A 16,677-nucleotide genomic window follows, 5' to 3' on the forward strand; every position below is an offset into this window, starting at 1 on the left:
ACTTTGAATTATCGCTGTTATCATCACCAGCAGGCCCCAGCCTCAGAGCACCTAAGGACAAAATGCCCAGCATTCGGCTATGAGCTCTTGATGTCCATGAAAACTGACATGACTAGTAACCCTTCCTCAAATACAAAAGCCTAAACGAATGCACAGAGCCAATTAAATCATATACAAACAAACACAAATTAAAGGAGATGTTAAGCGCGCCGCTAGTGCCCTTCAGCGGATGTCATGTACACGGAGACTGAAGGTCAATGCGGCGGCGTGTTTTTCTTCACTTTGCTGCTCTCAAGCTATTGACCTGTAAAGCCACGGTTCTAATCTGTACACCACGATACGTCAAACATATTTACAAATATTACTGTGATGAAAGCATTTATCGGTGACTCATTCCAGTGTCTGGCAATTCTCAGTCACCTCAAAGGATCTGAGAGCTTAAAGAAGTCTAAATGGAGCTCTATTTGCTGTCTAATTAAAGACTCTACAGAATCACGTTATGTGAGGTCAAGACATTTTTTCCTGCATTTGAATATGCATATATTCTACTCTATAAACACTGAACAATATTTTAATAGAATATAGTTGACAGTTTGCTATATGTATATTAAACATCCTTTATCTTGACTATGTTCTTTGACAGTAAAAAGCTAGCAATATGTGATGTTTAACCAATCTATTGAAAAGCCTTAAATAATTAAAATGTCTAATTTTGTTATTTTTCGAACATTTTACTTTACTTTCTTTATTGTTCACAAGTGGAAATTCATCTTTGGCTTCACCACACAACCACATGAGCGTTTACATTACACACATCACAGAAAAAACATTCAACACGAATACATTCAACTTCGTCACATATCACATCAAAAAAAAAAAACGTTTAGCTTGCAACTAGCCTGCAGTGTTATTAGCTTAGAATTTCATTAGCAAATTGGCAGACACTTTTAGCAATTTAATTTAAAGGAATTACATTGAATTTAAGGTATACTTTGTATTAGGTTTTGCTTTTACCAGGAATCAAATACCCACAATCTTGACATTGCTAGCCTGAAGCGTGACTCCAGGCAATCCAAATTTCAATTATTACAAGACTTTTTCTTCTGTTGAACAAAAAGAAGATACTTAGTAGAATGTTAGAAACCAGTAGCCACCTTTATGTGCATTTTTCTTCCGTTGAACACAAAGTGAAGTTTCACAAGCTAATTTCGAGAGGGGCATGTGATGTGATTGATCACAGCTGGTCTGTAATCATTAGTAAGCCAATCGGATCATTCCAAACTCACTACAAATAGCCCGACTAGCATTATTCCCTCATCTTTGTTTTTTTAAGAATCATCTCCACCTTTCCTCCTTTACCAGGAGAAGCTCACGGAAACTACCTGATCTTGTGCCCCCTCACATGCTACTTGACCAGGAGGGAGCCCTGGCCTCAATTATCTCTGAGCTCAGGGTTCTCTCCCGGGACAGCATGCCAAACTTGTTAATATTAACAAGCAATATCTACGTGTGAACTCTTGAAAGAAGATATTTTGAAGAATGATGGTTGATGTCACCCATTAACTTCCATTGTAGGAAAAAACATATACTATGGAAGTTAATGTGTTCTAGCAACTATCAAATATTGATAGTTGATTTACTATCAAATGCATTTTGTGTTCAACAAAAGATGAAAACCTAAATACCCCAATATATCTAGGAACCAATATCTAAGACGAGCAACTGACTTCCCATTTTAATATGTTATTCTGATAGTTTAGTATATAAATAATAATTAGCCTGGCAGTCTAATATATACACTCATGACATCCACTATTTATTTGTACTATTAGCAACCAGTGTTGCAAAAGGACAACCAGAGAGGCTGTCTGAATTATCTAGAAGAAGATATTGCATTAATGTGATATATTTTAAACAGGTATTACTGTACAAATGGTCCAACGAGGATAGCTTTCTTCAGGGGAGATCTAATCTAGCACAACATCAGGCAAACTCCACTTTTGTGTAACTAAATCACTGTTTTGTTTGGTTATCTATGATTTCATTTAACACTGATTAAAACAAGCACCTCTGATAGGTGTCCCCACATCTCCATCCCTTTATCCTCTCTTAATGGTTTGGTAATATAAAGACGTAGAATTGCTCTGCCCACCGTGAACATAATTTCAATTACATTAAAAATGTCAACACAAATAACTGTGCTAGCATGAGATCTACAACCGAGATACTATTTGCTTGGGGTGCTGTCTTAAGCGGATGATGCAGGTGCTAAACGCTAATGGTTTTGAATGCTACAATCCACAGCCAATTAAGATTTGCAAATGCATGTTTATCAATGCAAACAGAGTCGGGATTAAAAACAGATTATCCTGAAATCCATTGCCATGAGGGCCAACATACACCATTACATTCCAATAAACTGCTTTCTACACCGGGCCAATCAGCATCTCCCTCCCTGAGGCTATTAACCAGCTACTCTGCCAGTCTTCTTCATTCATGGACCATCTACAAGCAGCAGTATCGATTGCACTGGAAACCCTTAATAACCCAGGACAACAAACAACCACCATGGATACTTTCTTCTTGAAACTGCAGTTACAGTTCGCCCTCTGGGATTACACAATAAATCACTTGCTTATCGCCCAGCACTAGGCTTCTTGGTTGGTACATCACATTAATGAGATTCATCACATGTCGGTGCTTTTAAATCTCAATCACACACTGCTAAAAAGACACATTCGATAAACAATTTTGAGACTGTGTTCTGAAAAAGACTACATTAAAAAAAACAACAGATTATCAGAGAAGGTTAATGGAAAACTCCAATAAGTGCCCAAAAGTTAATCAGCTAGGTTTTAGAATTTATAATTCAGTTTAGCTGATCTCCAGGTATGGCAGGTGCACTATTAAGTTAGCTTAGCATAAATCATTAACTTGTTAGCATTTCGCTCAAAAAAAAAAAAAAAGTGTTTGATAATTGTCCTATTTTAAGAAAAGTGGCTAAGTTGAAATGGCTAGGAACTATACTCTCATACAGATCAAGTAATCAAGAACTTTGTTGCCAAATAATGGCTGAAGTACTGCAGGTGCAAATATATTATGCAGCACCCAAAAAAGTCAGTTTTGAACAAAATGCTAATGGTCCAATTGGATTTATTGATTTATGCTTAGCTTAGCTAAGCTAACAAAAAGGTGCTCCCACAGATGCAGAGATCAGATAAATGGATTAGAAATGGTAAAACTCAACTGTTTAACTGTAGGGGACCAAAAAAGTGAAGAGTTCCTTTAAGCAATACTGTACAAAAGTCCATGACAACTAGTACTGTGCGATTTGGGGTAAATATCCAATTGCAATTTTTTTGACAGTATTTGCGATTTAATTGGTGATTTAATTTTGTAGTCAAGCTTCAGCTTGACAATCTATAAGTCATGGCAACAATTCTGCAACAGCTCTTTGACTTGTTTTTGTTCGGTGTCTGTAGATTTGAAGCCAAAAATATTCCCATATTACCAATGCTGTTTTTCTTTGATATTAATTTGTCTATTAGTGCTTCTGAAGCAGCAGACAACATCATCTCACTTGTCAGCCCTTTTCTGGTTTGGTTGTGTAATTCTGATTGGGCAGAATGAAAATGTGCTCACTCAATTGGTTAGTAAGACTGTCACACACAGACGACAGTCACGAGTTTGCTCTCAATATAAAATATATATACATATATATTATATATTGCAGCCTCTTGCAGTTAACTAATCCACATTTCAACTAAAGCAACATTTCAAATTGCAATTGCGATTCGATTTCGATTAATCACACAAATTGTTTATGCACATAATGTTTATGCAAATCGTATCTCCCATGTTCTTTATGGAAACTAATTGAGAAAAAAAATAAAAATGTAACAAAATTAAACAGCCAGTTAATCATTTTGTCATGTGATCTTCCTCCTTTGCAATATTTTGTTTCATGACTTTTCTCAACATAAAATGTTATTGTTTTATAATAATCTCCCATACTTCTCTATGGCCTATATAAATTTAGGACTGTGAAACAGCCTACAAACTCAAATGACCTAAAATAACAAATACAGTTGAAGTCAGGATCATTAGCCCCCCTTTGAATTTCTTTTGCTTTTTTATGTATTTTCCAAATGATGTTTAACAGAGCAAGGAAATGTTCACATTGTGTCTGATAATATTTTTTCTTCTGGAAAAAGTCTTATTTGTTTTATTTCGGTTAGAATAAAATCAGTTTTTAATTAAATAAAATCTTTCATAACAAACTACAGAACAAACCATCGTTGTATAATGACTTTTTTCCCTAACCTGCCTAGTTAACCTAATTAAGCCTTTGAATGTCACTTTAAACTATATAGAAGTGTCTTGAAAAATATCTATATTATTTACTGTCATCATGGCAAATATAACATAAATCAGTTATTAGAGATGAGTTATTAAAACTATTATGTTTAGAAATGTGTTGAAGAAATGTTGTCTCTGTCAAACAGAAATTAGGGTAAAAATAAACAGCGGGGCTAATAATTAATAATTCTGACTTCAACTGTATGTATCTATATATTTGTGTGTGTGTATATATATATATATATATATATATATATATATATATATATATATATATATATATATATATATATATATATATATATATATATAATTATATATATATATATAATTATTATATATATTCATATATATATAAATGTATTCATAACTCAATAAACAAAGCATTTGACATCTCAGGTATTGCTCAAGCTGCCCTGAGAGCTTTTTTAACAGATGAACCAATACTGCATTGTGATATCACAGCCTGGTGAAAATAATAAGAAAAGGGAAAATTGGATTCAGAATATTTAAGAAACTTGCCATCTGCAGTGCCAAGTCAGATTGGAAGCTTTAGAAATAAGCCAAAATCATAGACCTTCATACAGCAGTTATGAGCTCAGCTTCATCGAGGTTTCAATTCTCTCTGCCCCAAAAGAGCCAAATGTCCTTATTGGCCAGTTATGGATTTGACTGACAGCATTTAATCATGGCTTATAATTTGCACAGCTCTGTAATGTCCTTCCTCTGAGTATGCTCTTGCTTGAAAACCATCTGACATTACAAGTCGAAGTAGACTATATTTGAATGAAATGGATCTTGAAATTTGAGCTCGTCTTGCTGGTATGTCCGTTTTATTCAGTGACCAATTTCCTTCACCAGACTGTCAAAATGGTTCTTTCTATATACACTCGGCATACGGTTAGTATTTTATAGCATATAAACCTAAAATATTAATTTAAAATTGAAAAACCCGCAAAACAAATGCTGCCAATCAACACTTTTTTCTCTGTTCAAAAGAAAGAAAAACACACACACACACACACACACACACACACACACACACACACACACACACACACTGAGTGTGTTCAGATTTTCACTGGAAAGCATTTAAAAGTTCATCTATTAGTGCCAAATTCATTTGGTGTGGAAAATAACACCATAAATCATCTGAGGCATGGAGAAACCATACAGAGCGTTTTGACATATTGTTGTGCCATGGATCCTGGCACATTTTCTTACATTTGTTGGCACTGTGTCATAGCCATAGTGATTCAGTCTCCATTTGTTGTTAAAAAAAAAAACATCGGCATTGTGTAGAACCATCTACGGGCTCAGCTGTTGTTTTTTTTTTTTTTTGCATAATATTCCTCTGTGGGAAACCACAATTTTAACCATTGACTCCAGAATGAAAATTGGTCTTTTGCCATATACTAAGCAGGGTGCAGGGAGCACTCCTTTATTGCAGCTGGCCATTAAGCATTATAATTACGAGTCAAAATTGTAGGTTCTTGTGTTCTTGTGCCTATATGGCTAACAAAACGAAAATAGCAGATTCTTAATTACCTTATTACACTATTAGTGTTAGTTAAACACAAAATGCCCCCTCTGTCACAACGAGCAATTGAGTCATTTTAAACATCTAAGCATTGTCCAAATAATACGTCAGTCAAACAAATGCAGGACTTAAATACAGATCAAGAGCTGCATCCTCTGTCACTGTAGGATAACAAACTGAAGCAGTGTCTGCACGGTTTGAAATGAGACCATACATTGATGACAGTGGAATTAGTCTCTCAAGTGAAGTATCACAAGTGTCTCTGCCGTTAACCTGGTAAAGGTTAAGACCTCTTCTCCAGGCTGCTTCAAATAAACCACAGCCTGATTAAACTGGAAGTTACAATCGCTCTCTCATAAAACAGACCCCAGGGTCTGTCCACAAATACCTGTGTAAATCACACTCGCCATCATAACTCAACTGAAACAACTGTAATGATAAATAGAGGAAATGCTGTCATATATTCAGACATACTATAAGAAAAAACATATATTACATTAGAAAATAATGGCAACTACACAAATCTACTATACTAGATAAAAAAAAAATATATATATATATATATATATATATATATATATATATATATATATATATATATATATGAATATGACATATGAGAATCCATATGCAAAGTTAAGTACTCAAATTAGCCAGTTTGTGACTAAGCTACTTCTCCCACGTCCACAAAAGACTACTCTATTCCCACAGCATAAGGCAGCGAGAAAGCAGTCATCAGTCCGTCTCCGAGTGACAACCTGAAAGGTGTTATTGTTTTTGTCATCTTCTCTGTAACCCCTATTTCACATTTCAGCGTCAGGTAGGTTTGCAACGCACAGTCTTGTTCCCAGCAATCTGACTCCCACTGTCAAGCACAGATGCATTTATTGATCTCAGTGTGAGAAGATGCGAAATAACCTGAACTTTCCAGCCGCAGGTGAAGCAGCAAAGTCCAAGGAAATAGCGTTCAGAACTAACGCTGTAGCATTTAAATGCCATCGATCTCGAGCCTGTTTAATCAAGCAGGTAAATCGGTGCTAGCGCAACTTTGTGATCGTTAAGATTTGCTCGCAAAGTGGCACCAGTGCACTGGCATCGACCATTACAGTGTGTGTGAGAGAGAGGGAGAGAGAGCATGAGATATGGACCATTCCTTAACTCGGGAGATCTCGGAGCATGCCTGTATACCCAAACACATGCCATGCAGAAAGCACCTGTCTCTCTCAAGTCCCTGGGAAATAGTCTCTCAACGCCACAAAACCTCAGGCGTGCATCAAGATGCAAGAATACAAGCCAAGCTTTTGAGATGTCACCACTAACCTTTGATGTTGCAATAAGGCTCAAGCGAGAGTCGAAAGAGAAGAAAAAACAACGTGTCGGCTGAAGGTTTAACGGCGGCGCACTGAAAACATCCCACGATTTCGCGTTCAAATTCCTCCTCTAACCAACGCGCTCATTTTCCTTTCTCCCCACCGCTCATGTGTCTTACCTGAAGGGCATCTCCCACGACTGCAATTAGCTGCCAAGATTTCATTGTGGTCGGGCAGCGAAAACGCAAAGGAAAAGTGCCTCCTGTTTTCTCAGTGGAGGTAAACCGATTGCGCGCGGAGAGAGGCGGCACGGGCAACGGAGAGCGCGCGAGTGGTAGTCAGTGGACCGTATCCACGTGGTGCCATGTAAATGACTGCATCTGTCACTCCACGCGCCTGTGCCACAGTCATCCTTGTGTGATCCTTCTCAAGTTCACAGCATCGAGCCTGACTTTGGCTCAGGGCTTTAGTGTAAACAACTCGAAAGTGATGCACAGAATCCTTCAGCTTTTCTGCACCACAAGTCCTTCTAGTTAAGAGCTGAGCTATATGCATGCAGTCGCAAAGTTGTATTCTGGAAGCCACAGCCTGACTGTGCCGTGTTTATTTTACGAGCTGGATGTGTTCGTGCGTTCTGTTTTATCTTAAATAAGATCTTTACTGTATTTGTTGTATGTCGTACACTACGCAGTGTTTCAGCACTGGAGAGCATGCAGGGACTGTTAAACACCGACAGTTTAACCAATTAGAAAAGAGATACAGAGGTGAAATAACTGTCATGCGTGACCATCATCCCCTGATGGCAGCAGAAGCTGAAAAAATATAAATAATAACATTTACATTTTCACTTCTGAAAGAATGAGACCTTTTATATTGCTGTTTGCCACTATTGGTTGGATAATGATGCATCAATTGCAATTAAAATGTTTAGATTAATGCATAACAATATAATATGTGATATGGTGAGATTTTTTGGTAAAATAATGTCAGTGGTAAATGTAAGGCAAGGCAAGTCTATTGATATAGCACATTTAATATGCAGTATGACAAAATTTAAACTATTTTACATAAACATAAATAAAAGAAAAAGTATAAGAAAATAAAAACAGATAATAAAAGTGAGTAAAACAGATTAAAATGTGTTTAATCAGGTTATAAAAAATATAAGAGAAAAGAAAGATATAATAGTGTGTTCTGTCGAATATAGCACAGTGCTCATTCAGTAAAGGCACAGCTAAACAGATGTGTTTTCGATCTTGATTTGAATGTACCTAATGTTGGAGCACATCTAATCATTTTTGAAAGCTGATTCCAGCAGCAGAGGGCGTAATAGCTGAAGGCAGATTACCCATGCTTTGACTGACCTCTAGTTTATATGGTCCTAAGTGATCTGTTTGTATTCAGTGATCATTTCTGTAATGTATTGAGGTCCTGGGCCATTTAGTGATTTACAGACAATTAATAATACTTTCATATAATTTTTAAAATGTAACTGGGAGCCAGTAAAAAGACCTGAGGACAGTTGTGATGTGCTCTGATTTTCTGGTTCTGGTCAGAATCCTGGCTGCAGCGTTCTAGATGAGCTGCAACTGTCTGACTGTCTTTTGGCAAGGCCAGTGAGGAGTTACAGTAATCCAACCTACTGCTGATAAAAGCATGAACAAGTTTGTCACTGGAAACAAAGCATCTAACTATTGCAATTATTTTGATATGATTGTATGCGGATTTAGTTACTGCTTTGACATGACTACTGAAACTCAGATCTGACTCCAGAGTCACACCAAGACTCTTGAACTTGTTTTTTGTTGTTTGACCCTTAGAGCCAAGGAACACATTTACCTTGAGAACCTAATTTCTGTTCCCAAATGCAAGTACTTCAAAGTTCTCTTTGTTTAACTGAAGAACATTTTGGCACATCCAACTGTTCATTTCATCAATGCATTGGCAGAGGATATAACTTGACCATATCAAATACGCCTGTTAACAAACACATATTTTTTATATAAATAAATAGATACAAGAATAAACATATATATAATTTACCCATACCTTAACAGTTCAATGTACACAATAAATTAAATATAAAAACTATTTTTGAAGCATTTTTATCTATTTTTATATCTAAATTTTATAAATAACCAGACAAAATAATGGCTGATGGTCCGAGCAGTTATGTTGATATTACTAATATTACAAAGCAAAGCAATTCCTGTTTACTCATAAACCGGAGGAAAAAACTCAGATGTGGTAGTAGGCTATCCCAGTTTTTACAACTGCCGTCTTGAAAAGCTCATTTATTTGCGCTGTGAAGTATGACACCTTAATCATTCCAAGATGGCTGACATACAAACGGATCTGGACCGGCCAAGTAAGGCAACTACACTTATCTATGGAAGGATCCACTGGAACATTAGTTTTCCAGGTTTGCCATCACTCTATTTTACATTTAAAATATTTATAATCATTTTATTAATATTTATATTTAAACAAGTTTTACACAATAGATATTCATAAATGTATTATAGACTATTAAGCAGGTGTGAGTTGGGGGTGGTTGGAGATAAACTATGCAGAGCTGCGGCCCTCCAGGAATCGAGTTTGAGAGCCATGGTTTGCATGAAGTTTTATTAGTTTGAGACCATTAATGCAAACCATTTAAAACAACCACTTGTTTTTACAACGCAAGAACCAGGACTTAGAAGCACTCTTTTACTCAGAATCAATTTACACACTTCAGGGACAACAGTAGATGTATAAATGACTTTAATCTGTAGCCTACAAATATTGGCATTATAGCAATGTGAGCCGCAACACTCCCCAGTCTCCACTTTATTTGGAGAAAAACAATAAACCCTCTCCTGCATCCATATCTGTGTCATTATCTTCTCAGCCATCTTCTTTATCCTCTTACCAATCTGACAGATATATATTGCCGTCGGAGAGCATGTGTATTGCCGTCGTTAACCCCATTGCATTAAGTAGCCCGCTCTGACTGCGCCCTGCCTTTGATATGAAATGCAATCACAGTAGTCAATCTCACGCCTCTTAGCAGTCGCTGCTGATAAGTTTAGCAGGAGGCCTCTTCCGGACTTTCCCCATACCTTGCATGAGGTCGAGAACTTGAAAGGCATTAGTCGACTGCAAGGTCCTTGGCGACTGTGACATCTGACAACCCTATGACAAGAAAATATCTCCTTTTTTTTCCTCATGAGCAGCAGGAGGCTAGTGTAGATCAGTGTGATAGCAGTCACCGCTGCAAAATCCCGGTGACAGTCTACATAAATTGGGTTAGCAGCAGCCCCCACAGAGCTGCATCAGGCAGGGAGACTAAAGGACTTGTCATAGGTGACCTCTGTGTAACTACATCCCTGCTGCTTTGAAGTGCCGTGAGACATGATGTTTAATATGTATTCCATCCTGCCCTGACATTCCCATTTCTTAGCACCTCGCGATGTTTATTAGGGTGTTTTTATGCATGTGGCCTTTTTATCAGTTCATCATCAGCAGTGTCATCTGAGCATTTCTCCCCCAACTAGAAGTGCCAAAATTATGAACTAACAGCATTGGGATGTTTATTAGCTGACAGCCGTCCTTCAAGCAAAGCGATTCGTGTTTGGGGAGTGTAGCGTTTGAGTTTTCTCAAATCGCTTTTTAGACCTCCAGTGAAATGGCACTTGACTGAAATGAAAAGTAACAGCAGACTTTAATCCTTTTCATCTAGAAGACGCCATAGAGGCCTACTTTTTTATTTATTTTTCTTCTTTTGGTGCCGTTCCTCAAGCCGTGACGCTATTCCCTCATGCATTAAATACCCAACACATTACAAAATAGGCCACCTTGTAGGGCCCTGCGTGTTAACGCACAGCATCCCACTTTAGGTGCAAATGAGAGCAAGGGGACAAGAAGAGGACAGAGGCTAGAGAGATGGACAGTTCTGTACAGAGGATTAGAGATTCCTCCTTGGCAACGTTTATGGTTATTTATGAGCCTCCAACACAATATCAGTAATGGGTTACCGTTCATCCAGGTCTCCCCGGGTGCACCCCTATACGTTTACACAAATTAAAATTGGCAACACGCCATTTGTTTCCACAGTGCCTCTTGCTTCCAACCAGGTTGCTAATGGGATTATTCAGTTCTCGTTTTTATGAGCACAAACAGTGTTGGAATCATCCGTGTGGTGTAGATTTGTTCCCCTGTTTCCGCTTTCTCATCGTGTTTAATTTAATTTCTGACTGATTTGTCCCGTGCTGTGATTGACAGATGCCGCTGCATGGTTATCACAGGCTTAGTATTTCACGGAAGACACGCAGGTGAGTTAGCAGCACATATACTGTAGCGCGTCAAGGACGACTCTTTCGATAAGCTGATAGAATCTGGGCCGTCGGTAGCAGAGGCAGCGGCAGTCTCTATAAATTGCCATTATTGAATATGCTGTTCTTCATGCCCATGTGATAAGAGTGCATTAAACGAGAAGGGTGCACAATGCAGGGGAGAACTGAAAGGAGACATTTCGATTTCATTTTCATCTGTTTAATTTGTTCCTATTACGCCTAACAGCTTTACCTTTGTGCTCGGGCCTCCAAATCGGTTAAGTAATAATTGTAACGTTGACATGTTGAACGATGACAAGGCAAAGCGGTCGAGGAGATCGTTGGTCACGTACAGTATATCCAGGAATACGCTAAGAGGATTTCTCTCTCTCTCCACAGCTCCTGGCGGGGGGCCTGCCTCATCTCTTCATTGTCTGAGCGGCTGTTTAAATCTGCACAAATTATTTATCCGCCATTCCCGTAATTACCTCCTCCCTCTTTAAATAAGAGACACCGCTTGATCGCCAAATTGCCTGATGGTGACAATAACTCGTATTTGTCGGAAAAGTTCAGGGGCTGTGGCTTTCCATTGTGCAATAAAAAAACGAAGTCAATAGAGAGATTAGCGTGCGCCGAGAAACTCAATATATATTCAAATATGAACAGCAATGCAATTCGGAGTTAGCCTTCTAGACTATTATCTTAGGATAATCTCATCAGATTCTGTTTATTGCTTTCATTTATTACTCTGCCATCCTCCACAATTCAGCCAGCGCTGTTTCATCATCTTATTTGCTTAGAACAACTTTGAAGCACTTAACAGTTGCTTTCCCCAGGAGAGGCGGTCAGGGCCTCGACGCCCGGAGCTGCGCCCTACCTCGAAGCCTAATTGAGGGAGATGGTTAATGGAAGTGACTTCTCTGTCTTGCGAGAGAGAAAATTCTATCTCGCCACTAATCCACAACAAACTCTGAAGTTCAAAAGCATGCGACTCACCGGCAGAGCTCCAGAAAGAATTAAGATGGCAATCTACGCTAGATGAATGCTTATCTAATTGAACTGATACTTTATGATTTAAATTAATGAGGCAAGAGGCACCATGACAGAAGCGTGGCGTTGTTGCTTTGTAGCCGCTTCATTCGCAGCCATGTAATTTTGTTAATACGCAGATTGATGATACCAAAATGCAGGAATACCTTTGGGAGCACGCTGTAACGCTTGTCGGTATGATTGAAATGCAAGCAGGGCTTTTCTCCGTGCACTGGGTGGCCTGTCGATGGATACACCGATCGGTGGCTTGTCTTTGTAGTACAAAAGCAGCATGATGAACGCTGCCGGGCATGTTTAGAGCTGCCATCTCGATTTCGTCCGCCATTACACCGCCTTTACCTAAAACACAGATATGTTCTTTAAACCGGAGTTGGGCGAGGGAGCCTCATCCATCATCATGGCAACACGTGCTGCAGCTCTGCTTATACCTTTACAGCCAAATCAATAAAACAATTCCAGCCATCTCCTTCACACTCCCGAGTTTCACAGTGATTATCTTGAGCAGCATTCATATTTCTTCCATTTGTGTATAAAACGCCTTGGGCTTCAGGACAGAATGTTGAACATAATATTGATGGATGCAAGAGTCATTGACCTCTATTCCGCCATGTTGTGGGTGCGGAGGGCTGGTTAGAGTTTGCTAAAGAAATCTCCTGCAGTATGAAGGGAATGGTCTTTGTGTCTGTCTTCAATGCAAGTGAATGAGTGTCTTGAGGTCTCAACAGGCAAAGGCACAGAATACGAGAGAGGGAGAAAAAGAAAAAAGAACTAGAGGAAGAAAAAGACAATGTGTGTCGGCAGTGGGTGTACTGTTTATGGGCCAGGCAGAAGATCGTTTAGTGCTGAAAGCTTCAGCTATCCTGTCAATGGGATTATGTGATGTAAAATTTGGTGTCCTGGGAGCACACAAGTAAACGTCTGTACCATACATGCTAAATGTGATCAGTGGTGCAACAGTTCATTACCCTTATTAATAACAAATCTGGGAACATTTCCCAAAGCAAAAGTTGTTTCTCAATACACATTGAACCTTAATGAACAAAGTTTGGTGTTTTACCACTTCATGACATGGCTTAGTATCATTCCAAGATATCATTCCAGGAACATTTTGGGCCCTATCATACATCCAGTGCAATAAGGCGCAAGACATGTTTGGCGTAACTTGTTGCTATTTTCAGACCAGCACAAGGCTAATTTTCATATTTTGTGCTACGTTGTTTAAATACCAAATCCATTTGTGCCACTTTGTGGACTTATGTATGTGCTGGTCTGAAAAGGAAGTGTGTTAAGGTGGCACGTTGCTATTTTGAGAAACTGAAATGAAACTGCATCATTAACCATCTAAAAGCTAGTCTAAAGACCAGTGCAGAGCGTTTTTGTTATGCACCTATGTCTAAATGCTTAAACATTGCTTAATACACACAGGATGTTCAGCAAAACACAATTTTACCTATATGAAAAAATTTAGAATTAAAATGTTACAATAAATATAATTTTCTATGTAAATAAACCACTACCTCCATGCCTTTTTTACGTCGGGGGGCTTTTTATAGTTTATTAATGACAATTTGCATATGTATATTATTGTTTTTATTAGCAGTATTATTTACTTCATGCACATTTATATTTGTTTAATTAAAAACAAGTTTAGATGTGTCCACCTGTCTGGTTTTGGAGATTTATGTGTCACCATATGAGGTATAAGAATAGGACGTGGGTTTGTATATTACTGATATATAACTGTTTGGTTATTTTGAAAACACTTCAGTATTATTGTTCATTTATTTATTTGCTATATGTAGGCTGATGAATGTCTTCAGTGGAGTGTGTACAACACTGTTTCTTATCCACAAAATAAAGGAGTAAAGTAAAGAGTAAAAGTAAAGTAAAGAGAAAGTAAAGAGGTAGAATGGAGGAGGCTCGTTCTTTATCCTTACACTGCAGATGGCCTGTTAAACTGTTTTCTTGCTAGTGAAGCATTCAGTTTTTCCATTCAGTTTTTCCACTAACAAAGTTTGCCATGTAAATAGCAAATGCATCACAACACAACAAATAGAATAAGCACAACTCTGTTAGACCATGCGCTGGGGCGCAAACCGTATTTTTCTGTCCTTAAAATGGCAAAAGTGGATTCTGACTCACCCTTAATGCTTTTGCACCATGCACTTTAGACTTTGCGCCTAGATATCAAATAGCAGATGTAATGGTCTATTTTAAACAGTTCGGTGTACATTCAGCGTAACAAACCGAATAATTTATATTATAAATATCTTTTATTACAGTGTTATACAAACCTTAATCTACATCTTTTAATTCATGTATTCAGGAACACTCTGGAGCCCAAGACCTAATATAAATTTTTCTAAGTAAAGTTTCACAAACTAATTTTGAAAGGAGCATGTGATATGATCGATTGTGACTTGTCTTTAATCTGTAATCATTATTAAGCCAATCATATCATAGCTAACTATAGATAGCTCAACAAGCATTACTCCCTCATCTTCGTTTTTTTTTTTTCAAGAATCTCCCCCGTCCACTCCATCTCTACTTTCCTACTACCTGATCTCATAACCCCTTACATGCTCATTGACCAGGCAGGAGCTCTGGCCTCAATTATCCTCAAGCTCAGGGTTCTCTCCCGTAAGCCAAACCTGCTATTTTAATCAAGCAATATCTAAGTGTGAACTCTTTAAAACAAAGAAATAAAACATGTGAAGTAGAATTTAGAGGTGATATTTATTATTTACAACATTATTCTCAATGTTAATTTCATCTTGAAGAAGTTATTTAACAGAAGCCACTAACTGCATCATATTAATAATGACGGAACAATATTGTTTGTGTCAATGTGGTTTGAATGATAGATAAAACTACTACAAGTTTGGGAAACGGTTGTGACTAGTTAGATATTTTTTCCGTTGCTACATACCTACTATGACAGTTTGGCACCCATGAGCAGTCACATGAAAGAGAGCAGACAAATGAAAAGAGAAGCCAATTTACATCTGACCATACATATTTTAAAAGACATTATAGATGACATTGTCAAAGGTTGTCCCAATGAAATGAACATGAACATCAAATGAAATTTCTTGATTGAATTTAATTAACTATTGAACTATTTAATAAACATGAGACAGCACTATCACCTCACAGTAAAAAGATTGCTGGTTTGAGTCCCGGCTGGGTCAATTGGCATTTCTGTGAGGGGTTTGCATGATCTCCAAGTGTCCGTGTGTGGTTTCCTCTAGGTGTTCCAGTTCCCCATAGAGTTTAAAGACATGTGGTATGGTGAACAAAAAAAAACTAAGTTGGCCAAAGTGTATGTGTGTTGTAAATGAGTGTGTATGGATGTTTCCCAGTACTGGGTTGCAGCTAAAAAGAGCATCTGCTGTGTAAAACATACGCTGGAATAGTTGGCAGAGCATTCTGCTGTGGTGACCCCTGGTGAATAAAGGGACTAAGCCGAAGGAAAATGAATGAATGAATGAACTAATTGAATAATCAAAGCTTAGTAATAATACTCATAGTAAAACTGTGGTTTTAATCAATATATCAAAAAAGTAGTTAATATTTCATTGGGTTTCTTGTAAATACATTTAATAAATTATAATAAAAAACACTACATTGCTCAGCATAATCGAATACACCCCATTTTGAAAATGAATATTTTTATCCATTTCTCAGTGAATATAGGCAATGTATTTTGGTGCATTTAAACATCCAATTATTCATTCATTTATGCATTTTCTTTTCGGCTTAGTCTCTATATTAATCCAGGGTCGCCACCGTGGAATAAATGGCCAACTTATTTAGCACATGTTTTATGCAGCGGATGCCTTTCTAGCTGCAACCCATCTTTGGGAAACATCCATACACACTCATACACTACGGATAATTTAGCCTACCCAATTCACATGTACAGCATGTCTTTCGACTGTGGGGGAAACGCGGTGAGAACATGCAAACTCCACACAGAAATGGCAACTGACCCAGCCGAAACTCAAACCAGCAACCTTCTTGCTGTGAGGCGACAGCACTACCTACTGTGCCACTGCGTCGCTAAGTACATTTAAACAAAGCAGATTTATTAATATTTAGAAAT

The 16,677-nt window shown here is 37.8% G+C and overlaps 1 protein-coding gene across 15 annotated transcripts in view; it reads right to left on the reverse strand.

The window, feature by feature from the left end:
* Positions 1-7,501, reverse strand: part of rbfox1 (RNA binding fox-1 homolog 1) — a 445,822-nt gene extending 438,321 nt beyond the window's left edge. For 9 of the 15 annotated variants that reach the window (XM_087242593.1, XM_087242564.1, XM_087242581.1 and 6 more), the window contains exon 1: positions 7,220-7,501. Coding sequence is in view for 6 of the 15 variants with exons in the window: in XM_087242557.1 (XP_087098683.1) it covers positions 7,389-7,433 (45 nt within the window). In the remaining 9 variants the exon portion in view is untranslated. The remainder of the gene's footprint in view (positions 1-7,219) is intronic. The other 6 variants (XM_087242557.1, XM_087242570.1, XM_087242556.1 and 3 more) reach the window with 1 other exon arrangement.
* Between the last annotated feature and the right edge of the window lie 9,176 nt (positions 7,502-16,677).

The sequence above is a fragment of the Danio rerio genome, chromosome 3 (assembly GCF_052040795.2).
Source record: "Danio rerio strain M-AB ecotype USA chromosome 3, GRCz13ab, whole genome shotgun sequence".
Lineage (NCBI taxonomy): Eukaryota > Metazoa > Chordata > Actinopteri > Cypriniformes > Danionidae > Danio > Danio rerio.